At 54.4% G+C, this 13,172-nt stretch overlaps 1 protein-coding gene across 1 annotated transcript in view; it reads left to right on the forward strand.

The window, feature by feature from the left end:
- The window catches only part of NTN1 (netrin 1), a 102,161-nt gene that overhangs the window by 66,833 nt on the left and 22,156 nt on the right, over window positions 1–13,172 (forward strand). The window contains exons 3-4 of the mRNA XM_051797518.1: window positions 3,094–3,243; window positions 6,230–6,283. Of these exons, the coding sequence (XP_051653478.1) occupies window positions 3,094–3,243; window positions 6,230–6,283 (204 nt within the window). The remainder of the gene's footprint in view (window positions 1–3,093; window positions 3,244–6,229; window positions 6,284–13,172) is intronic.

Below are 13,172 nucleotides of genomic sequence, written 5' to 3' on the forward strand. Positions count from 1 at the left end.
CACATCTGCAGACACCGCCTAGACCACCTCCTGCCTCCCCGCTCCTCGAGGGCTGAGTTGCTGCTGATTCAGAGAGTTTTCTGGAAGATAGACAAGTCAGAGCGGGGTCAGGCTCTGGAGGAGCCGGAGTGCTCTGCCCGGGGCAGCGGTCCCGGACACGCAGGGTCCTGTGCCCCAGCCTAAAGTTGGGGACTGGTGACACAAAGCACATCCCTCCACCCAGAGGGGATTTACCCCACCGTGTGTCAGCATGAGCTGTCAGAAATCAGCCAGGGCTTTGTCCTGGTGACGTCCTGGACCACGAGCTGGTGAGTCCCAGCTCCTCCATGACTTGCCTACTCTGCAGCCTTGGGCACATCACACGTGCCCGTGGGGACACGGGTGACACTTGTGTGCAGAGCCCTCACAGGAGCCCAGACTGGGGAGAGAGGAGACAACCTCAGACAGATAGGGCTGTAAAAATAACCCAGCAGCTCCGGACGAGCTGTGCCGAGGCATTACCTCATGAGGGAAGGAAGCAGCAGCATCGCTATTTATTTATGTGGTGTCCAGAGGAGCGCTCTGTGCTCTGCAGCCCAGCCTCCAAGAGCCTGATTCTGTAAATCTTACTCATCACCAAGGCTTTTTTCCCTCCCTTTCCCTCTCTCGTCCAAGCAGTCCCACTGAAATCGGTGCAATCCGCTCACATGGGGGAGGATTACTCACAGGATGGGGGTTTGCAGGCGATGCCTGAAACCAGCGCGCAGCCCCAGAGGGGACGCCTGAAACATGAGGCATGTTCCTCCCCATCCTCCTGCCCTTTGCCTCTTCTTGTGTAACCCTTCCCTGATTTGCTTATTTTTGTATTAACTCCTGCCTCTCTGCTCTTCTTTAACTCTTTTCTGCCCTGGCTCTTCTTCACTCTTTCACTTAATGTGTTTTTATTTCCTCTCCCCCAGCCTTGTCAAAGCCATCCCCTGGGGCTGCAATGGGCAGGTTTTCCCACCTAAACATCCCTCTGCTCTCCGAGCTCATCACCAGCCACACTCATTTCATGTTGAAAGTTTTTCAATCAAAATTAAGTTTAGAAAAGCAAATTTTCTGCTGTGGGCAGCAAGCAGCAAGCAGGGACAGCTCACAGCAGGGGAGAGAGCAGGACCCTTAACCAAAAAAAACAAATCAGAAGTGTTAGGAAAAGAGGAGAAAAGAAGGAAAAGCGTTGTTGGTTTCTTGAAGGGTTTTTTTCCCCTTGCATGTGAAAAAATCATCAGGTTTTGGCAAGGCTCCATCTCTTCCCACTCAAGACTGGTGGAGTCAGGGATGGCAGCAGTTTGTTGGTGCTCTGGGAAGGGCTGCACAGGGATGGGATGTCCCACACAGGGAGAAGGGGAAATCCTGGTGCAAGGAGGCCAGAGGCACTATCCAAACCCTGCTGGGAGGGGGGTCAAACTGGGAGCTGCTGGTACAGGGAAGCTGGAGCAGGATCGTGCTGGGATGGGTTGGAGGGAAGCTCCAGCCAAACATCAAAGCTTGGACACCCAACACAGATGAATGTGGGATGTGATTTGTTGTCCCCAGATGAGGCAGATTTAGGGTGTCTCAGAGCTGAGGGGTTGCAAGACAAACCAAGAATCATTGCAGGGTCCAGAACAAACCCTCATGGGAGTGGTATGCCCAGTTTGGGGGATCTGGGGGTGTTTTAAGCCACTGGAGCCCATGGAGACACTCATACTGCTCCTGACCCACAGACCAGCTCCCTCCAGATTTTGGGCAGTGGGACACATTTTCCCCCAAGCCCCCTTTCTAGCAGGCAGCTCCCCTGAGGGGCAGAAGGAGAGCGGGATCAGTGCTCCCCTGGGAGGGATTTGGCTGGCTCCTTCTTGAGGATGCTGCAGAAGAAAAGGAAAGCTTTCCTGCCTCTCCCTGCCACTGCTCAGCAGGGGCAGACCACAGTCTGGCACGGTGCTTGCAGCTCTTAGAAATCAGGGCTGTTAACAAATGTGCGAGGCCGTAATCCTTTTGGAGCAGCGATGATAACAAGCCCTGATGCCTTTTTTTTTTTTTTTTGGCTTTTTTTTCTTTTCGGCTTTTTTTTTTTTTTTTTTTTTTTTTTTTTAACCAAACAGCTGCGCCGGTAAGTCCCACTGTGGGAAATGAGATGGTGAATGTTTTCAAGTGCAGTATTTACATCCCCTGCCAAACCCTTCACATCTGCCCAGCTCTGCCGTCAAGCCTCCATCCATCTGGCCGGGAACAGCAGGTCCTCCAGCCTGCCTGCATCCCACAAGGGCATTTCCTTCCTGCTCCTTCAGTGCCAGCTGCCAGGGATGCTGCTCAGCAGGGAAGGGCTCAAGCAAAAGCACTGAAAGGAGGAGGGTGGCTGGTTTGGTTTTTCTTGTAGTGCACGTGAAACGAATTCCCAACATCTCTGAAAGCACTCGCTCCCTGCCTGAGATCTCATGTGCTGAAGGGGCAATGAAACACTCCTGGGTTTTGTCCCTCTTCCTTACAGTCCTGCCACTGCTCCTGGGAGCCTGAGGGCGTTTGAAGCTGCTGGGGTGGGGGCAGCGGGTGCTGCTTTGCCTGCTCCCCTCCTCTTTGAGTGCTGCAAACTCTTGATCACAGCACTCATGGATAAGGCAGTTGTGTTTCCTCTCAGGCACACGGTGTGACTCTTGGGGATGGGCCTGTGCAGGGCTAAGAGTTGGCCTCGATGATCCCTTCCAGTTCGGTGTACTCTGTGATTCTGTGCCCACGGGTGGGTGTCCCCACGCTGTGATTCTGTGCCCACGGGTGGGTGTCCCCACGCTGCCTCCCCAGGGCTGTGCAGCACCTGAGACATCCTGGCTGCGTTTCCATCCCCGCAGCGGGATGGGCTGTGGCAGGGCCACCCTCTCTCCGGTGCCATCCCCTCTGTGCCCAAGTAAGGGCCTCCACACCCCCTCTGCCAAATGCCACCTCCGTTCCAGGTCAGTGCAGTCGCTGGCTGGGTGGGATGTTTGCCGGCGGCAGGAAAGGTGGAGCCACGCCGGGATTGCTCCCCGGCGATGCCACAACGTCGCCTGCGCCCGCTCTGCTCTCCCCTGACCCTCTTGTTGTGTGTTCCCCCCACAGAGTGCGATTGCCATCCCGTGGGTGCCGCCGGCCAAACCTGTAACCAAACCACGGGCCAGTGTCCCTGCAAGGACGGGGTCACCGGCATCACCTGCAACCGCTGCGCCAAGGGCTACCAGCAGAGCCGCTCTCCCATCGCCCCCTGCATAAGTAGGTGGATCGCTCTTTCAGTGTCTGTAGATTAGAGATATTAACCCTTAGAAACCCGCAGGAGCCACTGCCCGCGTTGGGAGGCTGCTTAACCCTGTCACGACCGTGCCAGCGGGCAGTGCTCGGGGGATGGAGCTGCCTGGGTTCCCCTCCCATCCCCACAGGAGGGAACATAGCCCAGGATCCAGCTCTGGCTTCCAAACAGCTCATCTGCCTCATTGGCTGGGCTGTGTGGGTGCAGTTACAGACCAGTTTGATGGTAATTTGGTTTTGCTTCAGGAGCAAAGGTGCCTCAAGAGCACATTTATTTTTGGGTACCACATCAGGTCTGGATGCTACAGCAGATCCCTACAAACAGGATTTTCTCTCCAAAAACAGGTTGTGCTGCACTGACACAGAGCTCATATCAGAGGAGCTGCTGGTTTGGTGAAGTTGCCATCACAGTAACACAGTGATAGTACCTGGGTTGCTAAAGGGGATCTTGCACTCACACAACCCTCCCAGAAACAGAGGCTGTTTTATTGTTTGCTTCCTTGGGCTTGCTTTTCAATTTGCCTTCCCAAGGCTGCTCTCCTCCTCTGCTCTTCAAACAACAGCAGGGAGCACCCTGGTACAGGTACAGCTCCCAAAGTGTCTCCACTGCAGCATTTGCTCTGCAAACACCCAGATCCCCACTCAGCCCCTGCTGAGCTCTCACTGCCCAGGCAAGGTGGGCTTTAGCCTGGTGCTCCTCTCTGCTGCCTGTTGGGTTTGCTGCTGTTGGATCATTCAGTGGCTCATGCACCTTGTGAGACATCTCCCCCCACCCTAACGAAAGGAAGCATCAAAATTAGTGTGCCTGGGATGGGCTGGGAAGGAGGAACTGCTCCCCTCAAGGGTGATTCCTTGCTCCTAAGAGGGGAAAAAGGCCCAACAAGAAAAGTGAAGGTTGAAAAAAGTCTTTCCTGGGAACCCAGAGTCTGCTCCTGCTCTGTCCCCCCCCAGCATCTCCTTCTCAGCATGGCCATTGCTGAATTATGGGGAAGATACCCTTTGTCCACCTTCTCCTGCTGAAGAAAACATGCATTCTGGGATGGGTTTTGGTCACTTGAGATTCATTTTTCCCCATGTTGCAATGGGACAGCAAGAGCTCAAACTAGATGCTTATTTCTCCAAGCCCTCCAGTCGTGGCTCCAGGCTGTGCTGCAGCAAGTATGCACAAAGGTTTATCATCAGCCATTCCCCAGGGCCATGGCAAATCAGAGAGTAAATTGTTCCTTGCATCAGCTCCCTTGGGATTTGTTGCACTAAATAAAGACAGACACAGGATTTCAACACGACCCATCCAGGGGTTTGGAGCCGGGCTGTGCTCACACAGCTCCCGACCCTGCGTGCTCAAGGCTGGTGTGAGCCTGGCAGGGCTGCCCTGCCTGGCCCTGCCACCTGACCACCACCCAGCACCCATGGGAGCCACTTACTTCTGTGTCACTGCAAAACATCCTTGCCTAGGGATGTTTTGCTGAAAATGCTTTCCAAGCCAGGCTCTGGCCTGGCCGTCAAGCCCACGTGCAGTTGTTGGGAGCTGGATCTGCACATAGGACTCTAAAGCAATTCAAGTGAAGATATGAGCAACTCACAATTCCCTCATCCCAGAAAAACCCAAACCAGGACATTTTCATCCTTGAAAAATGTCAGTCAGCATATCCCACACGTGGGAGGGGATGGAGTTCACACGTATTTGATCTGTGTGTAGTGGGGGGCTCCATCCCTGCCCACGCTGCTCTCCCACTGCCACAGGCTCACTGCCACTGGCAAGGGGCTGCCACCTTGCCTGCAAGGGCACAGTTACTCTCTGATTTACCACTGCTTATATTTTCCCTGTTCCAGAGACTTACAATCATGCAAAAAACGCCTCATGGGGAATGAACAAGACCCCAGTAGGGTCTGTCTGCACTGCAGGCAGGAGTACCCACCCAGCCTTTTGGGATGGCTGTGCTGGCTGTCCATGTGCTTCCTGACTATGTACCATGTCTTTCACATGGGCTGTGCCTGTGTTTAATTTCATGAGAGTGAATGACTTGAAAAAATCATCTAATGCTAATTGGGCTGCACCCCTATGAGCTGCTGTCACCACAATGCAGACTGACCTCAGCAAACCCTGCCTTCGTGGCCAGGTGTGTTCCCAAGAGCACAAGTGGAAGGAGGCAAATGCTGACCCCCAGCTCATGCCTAAATTCCACTTTCAAACTGGGCTGGTGGGGAGTTCCCCCACCAGGATTACCAGGAATGCACAGAAATTGCATCATTATGCCCTGAATGTGTGAAGGATGTCTGTGATGAGAGCTATGTATGTGCTCTGGGAAAGGAGAGCACCCTGCAAAGCTGGGGCCATCCCTCCATCCACAGCCCATCCCTTGAATTTCAACAAACACAGCCAGGCGTGGGCACGAATATCCCGAATATTATGTGGTTTTTGCTCTGCAAAGCTGGTCCCAAATCAAAACCAGGGACCAGTGCATTGGCACCAGATATGTTTGGTTTTCCCTTAAATGTGTGAGGTAACACTTGCATCCCTGCAGAGAGATGCAATGCTTTACCTGCACCCTCTCTCACAGGAGAGGAGCGCTCACACTGCCTCAGACGTGGGTGGAGACAGCAGCTGGAAGGGACAGCCCTGGGACAGGGAGAGGCAGCAGCATTCCCACTGCCTGCAGGGGCTGGGCACAGTGCAGCCCGCAGCCACAAGCCAAAATGTTTTGTTAAAAACCCCTTTCCCACACCCTCCAGGGAGGCCTGACTCCCCAGTAGCTATGGTCCTGGTGCGCTGCTCTCTGGGGCTCTTGCAATGCTCCTTGCTGGAGGACATCGTTGGGAAACCCTCCGTGCTGGTAGACATGGCTGGGGAGGGAACATGCAGTGTGTGCAGGGGCCAGGCTCTCTGGGATTTGGAATAATTCCTCCTTCTTTTCTGTCCCCTCTGCTCCTGCCTCCTCGCTGTCCCGCGCAGAGATCCCCGCCGCGCCCCCCACCACGGCCGCCAGCAGCACGGAGGAGCCCGCAGGTACGTTCTCTCTTCTTTTGAAGCACTGTGATGCTAAAAGTCTTCTGAGCAACCCCCTCCCTTGAACGAAGTTCCATTAAATACATAAATTCTGGTCTTTGTGCCGGGACAAGTGGTTTCCTTTTACGCCCAAGCGTCTGAGTGTTCGAAACAGCTGTGCAGCATCCTGAGAGACGGGTGTTCCTCAGAGCGTGTGGGAGTGTAGAGAAGGTGGAGGGAGGTTTTTCCAGAGGTTCTAAATCCATAAGCACACAGGGTGGAACCTAATGTGTGGTTCCACTCAATGTGGAACCAACACTTGATGGAAAAGGGGTAAGGATTTGAAACCACCTCTGGTTGATTATAAAGTTTCGTGGTTACCTTCTCAGAAGGATGAGAACAGTTCCAAGGAGATTTTCTGGTGGAGAAGGACTGGAGAACCAAAAATCCTCCAAAAGGGAAAAAATACCTAATCATTGCTTACTGCTGTATAGGAGCATTCCTGTTGTATTCCTAGATCTGTGCATTCCTTGTGCCAGGCAATCTCGGGTGCTGATGTGACCTGTGTGTGTTATAACAGTGTGTCTCATGTCTGGGTCTGAGCAGGGGATGATGGCAGGAGCCAGAGAGTCCCAGGAAAGGGTGACTTGTCCCACTGCCTGCAGATTCCTGGGGTATTTGAGCAGCGCCACAGCTGTGAAGGACACGAGGTGTAAAGGCTGTTTACTTTTGCCTCAGCAGTGTAGGAGGGTTCATAAATTTAGGAGTTTGTACTAAAAGTGATGGACGCCACCTTGAATTGAACTCTGAGCCGAGGCTCGTCCCGTGGCAAGGGTTGTCACACGGGCTGTGTGTGTTGCTGTGTGCTCAGGAGCTCTCCCAGGGTGGGGAACCCAGGGAGCAAAGGGACAAGGTCTTAGGTCACCAGTGTCATGGCAAGGTAAATCCCAGGGTGTTCCATGGGACTGATTTAAAGGACAAGTCCTGCTACGTGTCAATGCAGAAGCAGCAACTCTGTGTTTCAGTATCAGGCTGGTCCGGGCAAGAATGATCTCCCAGCCTTGGGTTGTGCCTGTTGTTTCCCGTGTGCTTCTGGAAGTGTTCCCTCCGAGCTGCAGGGCTGGAAGGAGCCTGAAGATACCCCAAGGGCTGCCCCAGGCAGCTCCCTCCAGCCCAGCCCTGCTGAGCAGCCCTTTGGGTGCTTTGCCTTAGACATTGGGTGCCAGCATGAGGTGTGTTGTTTGGGGAGTCCCTACAAAACAAGGTGTTGGGTTATCAGGAACAGGGACCATCACACTTAAGCTGAAGCCAAGCAGGAGCAGGTCTTCTCCTCCTTACAACACTGTTTCCTGGCAATACCAGCCTCTGTTACCCAACTCCATCAGGAGAAATCTTCTTCCTCAGGTCCTCAGGAGCTTACTCGTATGCTATAGTGCAGCTCACCATCTTCTTTCAGCCACACAGAGCCCCTCCCCACAGCTCCTGTTAACCCCTCTATCTTGTCCTGGCTGTAAGGGGACTTGGTGTGGGGATGTCCCCACCTTGGCCACCTGTGGGCTCCATGCAGGTACCAACACAGCTGGGGAAACAACTCCTTCCATGAACCCCCCCACTGCCCTGGGCAAACACCAGCTGGGGCAGCTGCATTTGGCCATCCCAAATCCCCACGTGCCACCTTGGTTGGCCACAGCCCTTGTCAGTGCCTGCCCTGATGTGCTGTGGCAGTGTGACCTGTAGGAGCCCCAGGCTGCGAGTCAGGGCCACCAGCTCAGCACCAGGCACTGTGTGGGGTGGGCTGGGCAGGACTGGGGCTGGTGCCCCCCTGGCCCCTCAGCGGGGTCAGGACAAGCACGGAGCCTGCAGCAATTGGACCCTTGAGCAGGATAAGGGGATGCACAACCCATTTTAGGCACAAAATGGGGACACTTTGATGAGGAGCAAGTCCCTGTGCAACTAGTGGGGAGAGCCAGGTGCTCCCTGCCAGCCCTGCATCTCCCTGAATGCCAGCAGGGATGGCTGCAGGGATCAGAGGCAGGTCGGTCAGGAGGTGCCCCTCACCTTAGACCAAGGCTTTGGGTAGGTGACTGCAGGGTTTTCCAACCTTTCTCCAAAGCCACCTTCTCTCCCTGGTGCTGCTGGCAGGGCTGCACCCCCTGGTCCTGACCCCCCACAGCCCCTGGCAGCAAACAGCTCCACTGGGGAAGGAGTGAGTCCCACAGCTCTGCATCCTCTTTGTGAGGAAAGGGGTTATTTAGGGATCTGCCCAAGCCCAGCTGATTTGCCATTAAGCCACTAACTGAGAACATCTCAACAGGGTCAGAGACACCTCCCTTCAGCAGAGGAACCCTTGCTGGAGGCTGGGAAAAGGTTATCCATGGGGGCATCCTGACAGCCTGCAAGCCATGAGCAATGACTTGACAACACTTCTTGGATCCCTGTGTCACTGGAGGGCTGGATCTCCCCACTCCCTGCCCAGAAGGGTGACCAGGGACCAGCCCAGCTCACCAGGAGCCACTTGTCCTGCCTCCTCATGAAAGCTGAGCCAAGCTGAGCAATCTCATGGGCCCAGCACCCCATCATAATTCTACTCACAGTGATTTTATTGGACTTTTTAAGCACCGTTTTGTCCAAGGAGCTTGAACCGTCCACATTTCATCCCTTCCCCTTGAGGGGAGCATCTGACAGTGCTGTGCCTTGGCAACCCTCAGCCCCCCCCATCCTGTAGAATTCTGCTGAACTTTGTGGGGGTTCTTAGCACATCTTTAAATCAGTGTGTCTGCAAGCCAGAGCTCCTGTGCTGTGGGAGCAAAAGGGTTACAGAGATGGAGAAGGTAAATAGTGAGAGATTTTGGATGCAGCCAGTTCTGGGAGAGATGCTGTTTTATTTCCTTTGCTCAAAGCTGCAGGGGACAGAAAGCACCACCCTGGCCAAGAGCTGAGGGAGCATCACTCCACTGGGAGCCAACGAGGGGCACATTGCAGAAGACCATGGGCCAAACCTGGCCTTGGTACAAGGGGTGGGACAACATCAGCTTTGGTGTGGGGGGTCCTGCCTGGCTCTGCTTAGCTCTCAGAGGTCCCAATCAATTTGAGAAAACAGTCCAAAACTGAATTGTTTAGATGAAATGCATTCATGCTCTCCCACTCCGGGAGATTGGAGGATGAGGAGGGGGTGCTCCTCACTTTTGCAGCCTTTCTGAGGCAAGAAAGTGCTACTACCCCATCCTTCTCTGGTCCCATTCAGAGAGGCAGAAGGGCCCCAGTGAAGGGGCAAACAAAAATAACAGTGGGGGGTAAAGGTTTACAAACTTGCCACTCAGTCATTGTCTTATCTGAATCAAATCCAGATTGGTTTGGGAATGATTATCTGAGGTGGATGATTTTGGCTAGTGGGCTTAAATAAAACCAGGTGATTGGATTGATGCAACTTCACATGGTTTTCCCCTGGAAATCAGCCTCTGCAGCTTCAAAACCAGATCTGGAGTTTCCAAATGTCATTTGGGCCCTTTTGTTCCTGGCTGGTGAGGAAGAGGCTGGAAGCAAGTGCAGAAAAGGGGGAAACCCCCAGTCTTGGTGATCCCTGGTGTGCACAGTGTGCACAGTTTGGCTGCAAGTTGCAGCTTTCCCAGACTGCAGAGGTGGGTACATGCCTTGATATCCAAATTTAGCCAGAATCCTCCCCCAAGAACCAGAAATGGGGAAAATTTGCCTCCCTGATGACCTGGAACTCCTGTTTCAGCAGCATTTGCAGGTAGCCAGAGTATTCAAGCCCTAAAACAGGGTTGGTTTTCTTCTGTCTGAATGTCAAAAGCTTTAATCTTTGCCTGCCCATGCCTAGATGAATTGAGGTGATGCAAGGCCACCCTCTAAGAGTGCCCTGCTCCCAGGTACACACCATCCCTCCCAGGACAATCAGAGGGTGAGCAGCAGGAATGGGCTCCTGCATCCCTCAGCAGAAAGGCAAAATGCAGGTTTCAGAGGGTGGTCAGAGGCTCACAGCCTGTCTCCACAGATAGGCATGGAGGAAAAAGGGGTCCCTGGGGTCTGCTGCCACCAGCATCTGCAGCACCCCAGCAAAACCTCAGCAGGCACAGGTAGAAGATGAGTTAAATAAATCCCTTGCTCCCACCACATGTACAGGAGCTGTGCTTGAATTTCATGGCTCGGGCAGATGGGAGAAATCTCCTTATCCCCAGCCTCCTAGCTAGTCTGTACCCCTGCATCCCCAAGGGAAGGTGCCTTTTTGGCTCCACAGCTCCACTCCAGGCACATGAGTGGATCACTGTCCCCCTGCTCACAGCCCTGTAAACACAGTGATCATCACTGCAGCAGCAGCTTCAAGGCAAGAGTGACAGTAGGAAAGGATTAAATGTACCACAGCTCCTTTTAACGAGCTGCAGCAGCTGGAAACAAGGAGTCAACACCGTGTGAGCTGCCAGCTGCCTCCACAACATCTGCGAGGGGTGCGAGGCTCGCTCGGAAAATGACAGTGCGGGGACAGGAGCACAGTCAGGCTGAGCTTTCCTCTGGGCTGGGAGCAGAGACCTGCCTCAGCCATCACCCAGCACTGCTGTGCAGGGCACAGGAGTGTGTGAACGTGTGTTGCCACTCGTGTCAGCACTCACAGGGCCTGGAGGGGATCAGCAGCACCGGATCTGAGCACGGCCCCGGCACTGCTCCCTTCCTTCCCAAAGGGCTCCCAAAGGGCCAGGGGGAGCTGCCAGGGCACAGCCTGCCTGCTCATCTGGGTGAGAATGAGATGGGGCATGGCCAGAGGGACCCTGTGGAGAGAAAAGCCACAGCACTTTGCTCCGAGGAAGCTCTAACAGCGAGTGTCAGCTCTGTCTGTGGAGAGCAGGGCACATCCCACAGCCTGGGAATAAAGGTCTGCCCAGCTGCCTTCGGCACAATCGGGGGCAGAAACCGTCATTTCAGTCACCCTGGTGTAAATCTGGGCTCAGTCTGGGGGTCTCCAGCTTTGTACCCATCCAAATGAGGAATGAATTCAGCCCTGCATGGGTATTCTCTTGCCTGTCTCGGGCTGTAAGCGAGGTGATGGATTGACTGCATGATTGATTGACTGATTGATCGGCCGCAGTGTCCAGCTCCCTCCTGAAAAGAGGTTTCTCATGGTGATCTGCAGTGAATGGCTGTGAGCACAATAGGGGTGAGGGACTTCCAGAGAGGAAACTTCTGGTCACTTCAAAATATCTCAGAAAGTCTGGGGAAAAAAAAAAAAACAACAAAACAAACTCCACAAAACTGCTAAAATGCAGATAAGCCTCAGGCACAACTGCACCGTGCTCTTATCACCCCAGTGCAGGGCTTCCTGCATCCCCACATCCATTCATTCCTCCATCCCTGCATCCCTCCACTCCCAAATCCTTCCATTCCTCCATTCCCTGCACTCGATTCCCTCCACCTCCAAATCCCTCCAGTCCTCCATCCCCTTGTTCTTTCATCCCCATATCCCTTAATCCCTGCAACCCTTTATCCCCACATCCTTCCATTCCTCCATCCCCACATCCCTTCATCTCCATCTCCCTTCATTCCTCCATCCCTCTGCCCCCAAACCCTCCATTCTTCCATCCCCATATTCTTTCATCCCCATATCCTTCCATCCCTGCAACCCTTCATCCCCACATCCCTCCATCCCTCATCTCTCCATCCCACGTATTTCCATCTCCATCTCCCTTCATCCCCACATGCCCAGCTCTGGACACTGCCTGAGGGACTGTCCTTCTGACCCTGGGGGTACCTGGGTGCCCACAAGCCCTGGGCACTGTAGCCAAGCCACGAGCTTCAGATCAAGGACTGCCCAGCTCAGCATCACCCTCAGACCCATTTGCAAAACCAATGATGATGATTTTGAAGTGAAACGAACTGATTCTCTCCCCATTGGGGGACATTTCCAGATTCTGATTCCCCTTGGAGAAACAAAGCCCTTGTCCCCAGCTCTCTGTTTCAAAGTGGGAAGTGTGATTTTCCCTGTTCTGGTTCCGCTCAGCTGGGAGCTGCTTTTGGGCAGGAATTTAGGGGGTGGCTGATGCTCCCGAGGACAGATGGCTTCCTATGAATGTATTTAATGGTGTTGTCAGTGGCTCTTGGCAGTTCTGCATCCCAGGGCACCCCTGGAGTTCAGGAAGCAGCACCCCTGGAGCTCGTCAGTGGCTCGGGATATGTTTGGAGTGGGGAAGCACCAGGTGTGGATGAAGCCCTGTCAGGGCTGGCACCCCCACGTGTCCTGGGGCTCAGTGCTGGGTTTGATCCTGTGGGAAGGGGGTAGAAAATGTGCTGCCAGCCCCGTGTGCTCCTGGGAGAGAGTGAGGAGGGTGGAGAGCAGGGGGTGGATGAACCATAAAACTCGGTGTTGGTGTAGTGTTTTCCATTGAACTGTTTTCCAGTGGGTCACAGTGGGACTGTCCCCACTGTGTCACCAGCAGCCATAGCCTTCCTACTCACTCCCTTTATATCTGGGAAAATTGGGATGCTGATGAGGCCATGGCTGCTCTGGGCACCCATGTCCCAAAACACCAGATATCATTCAGGCCATTCTCTCCTGTTCCCAAACTGGCAGCAGGCAGCTCAGGAGGCAGGGAGCAAACTCACCCCGAGGCACAGTGGGGCTCAGGGAGTGCCTGGGGGTGATTCTTCCTCTGAACACCATGACCAGGGTTCCCAGGGATGCACCAAAGGCACCCAAACCATGCCTGGAGCACAGCTGGAACTGGAGGCTGAGCACGGGGGGCCTGGCAAGGGCAGTTCCCCTGAGGTCATGGGCAGCCCCGGCCGCATCCTGCGGGTGCTGGGGGTCATGCTGGAGGGTCCAGTGGCCCCCAAGCCGCGCTGGGTGCTGGGGAGGTGAGAAGGGGCTGCGGGCTCCCAAGCCCTCGCTGCTGCTCCCGCCGCT

The sequence above is a fragment of the Manacus candei genome, unplaced genomic scaffold, assembly GCF_025592945.1.
Source record: "Manacus candei isolate 608988 ecotype Guabito, Panama unplaced genomic scaffold, ASM2559294v1 h1tg000047l, whole genome shotgun sequence".
Classification (NCBI taxonomy): domain Eukaryota; kingdom Metazoa; phylum Chordata; class Aves; order Passeriformes; family Pipridae; genus Manacus; species Manacus candei.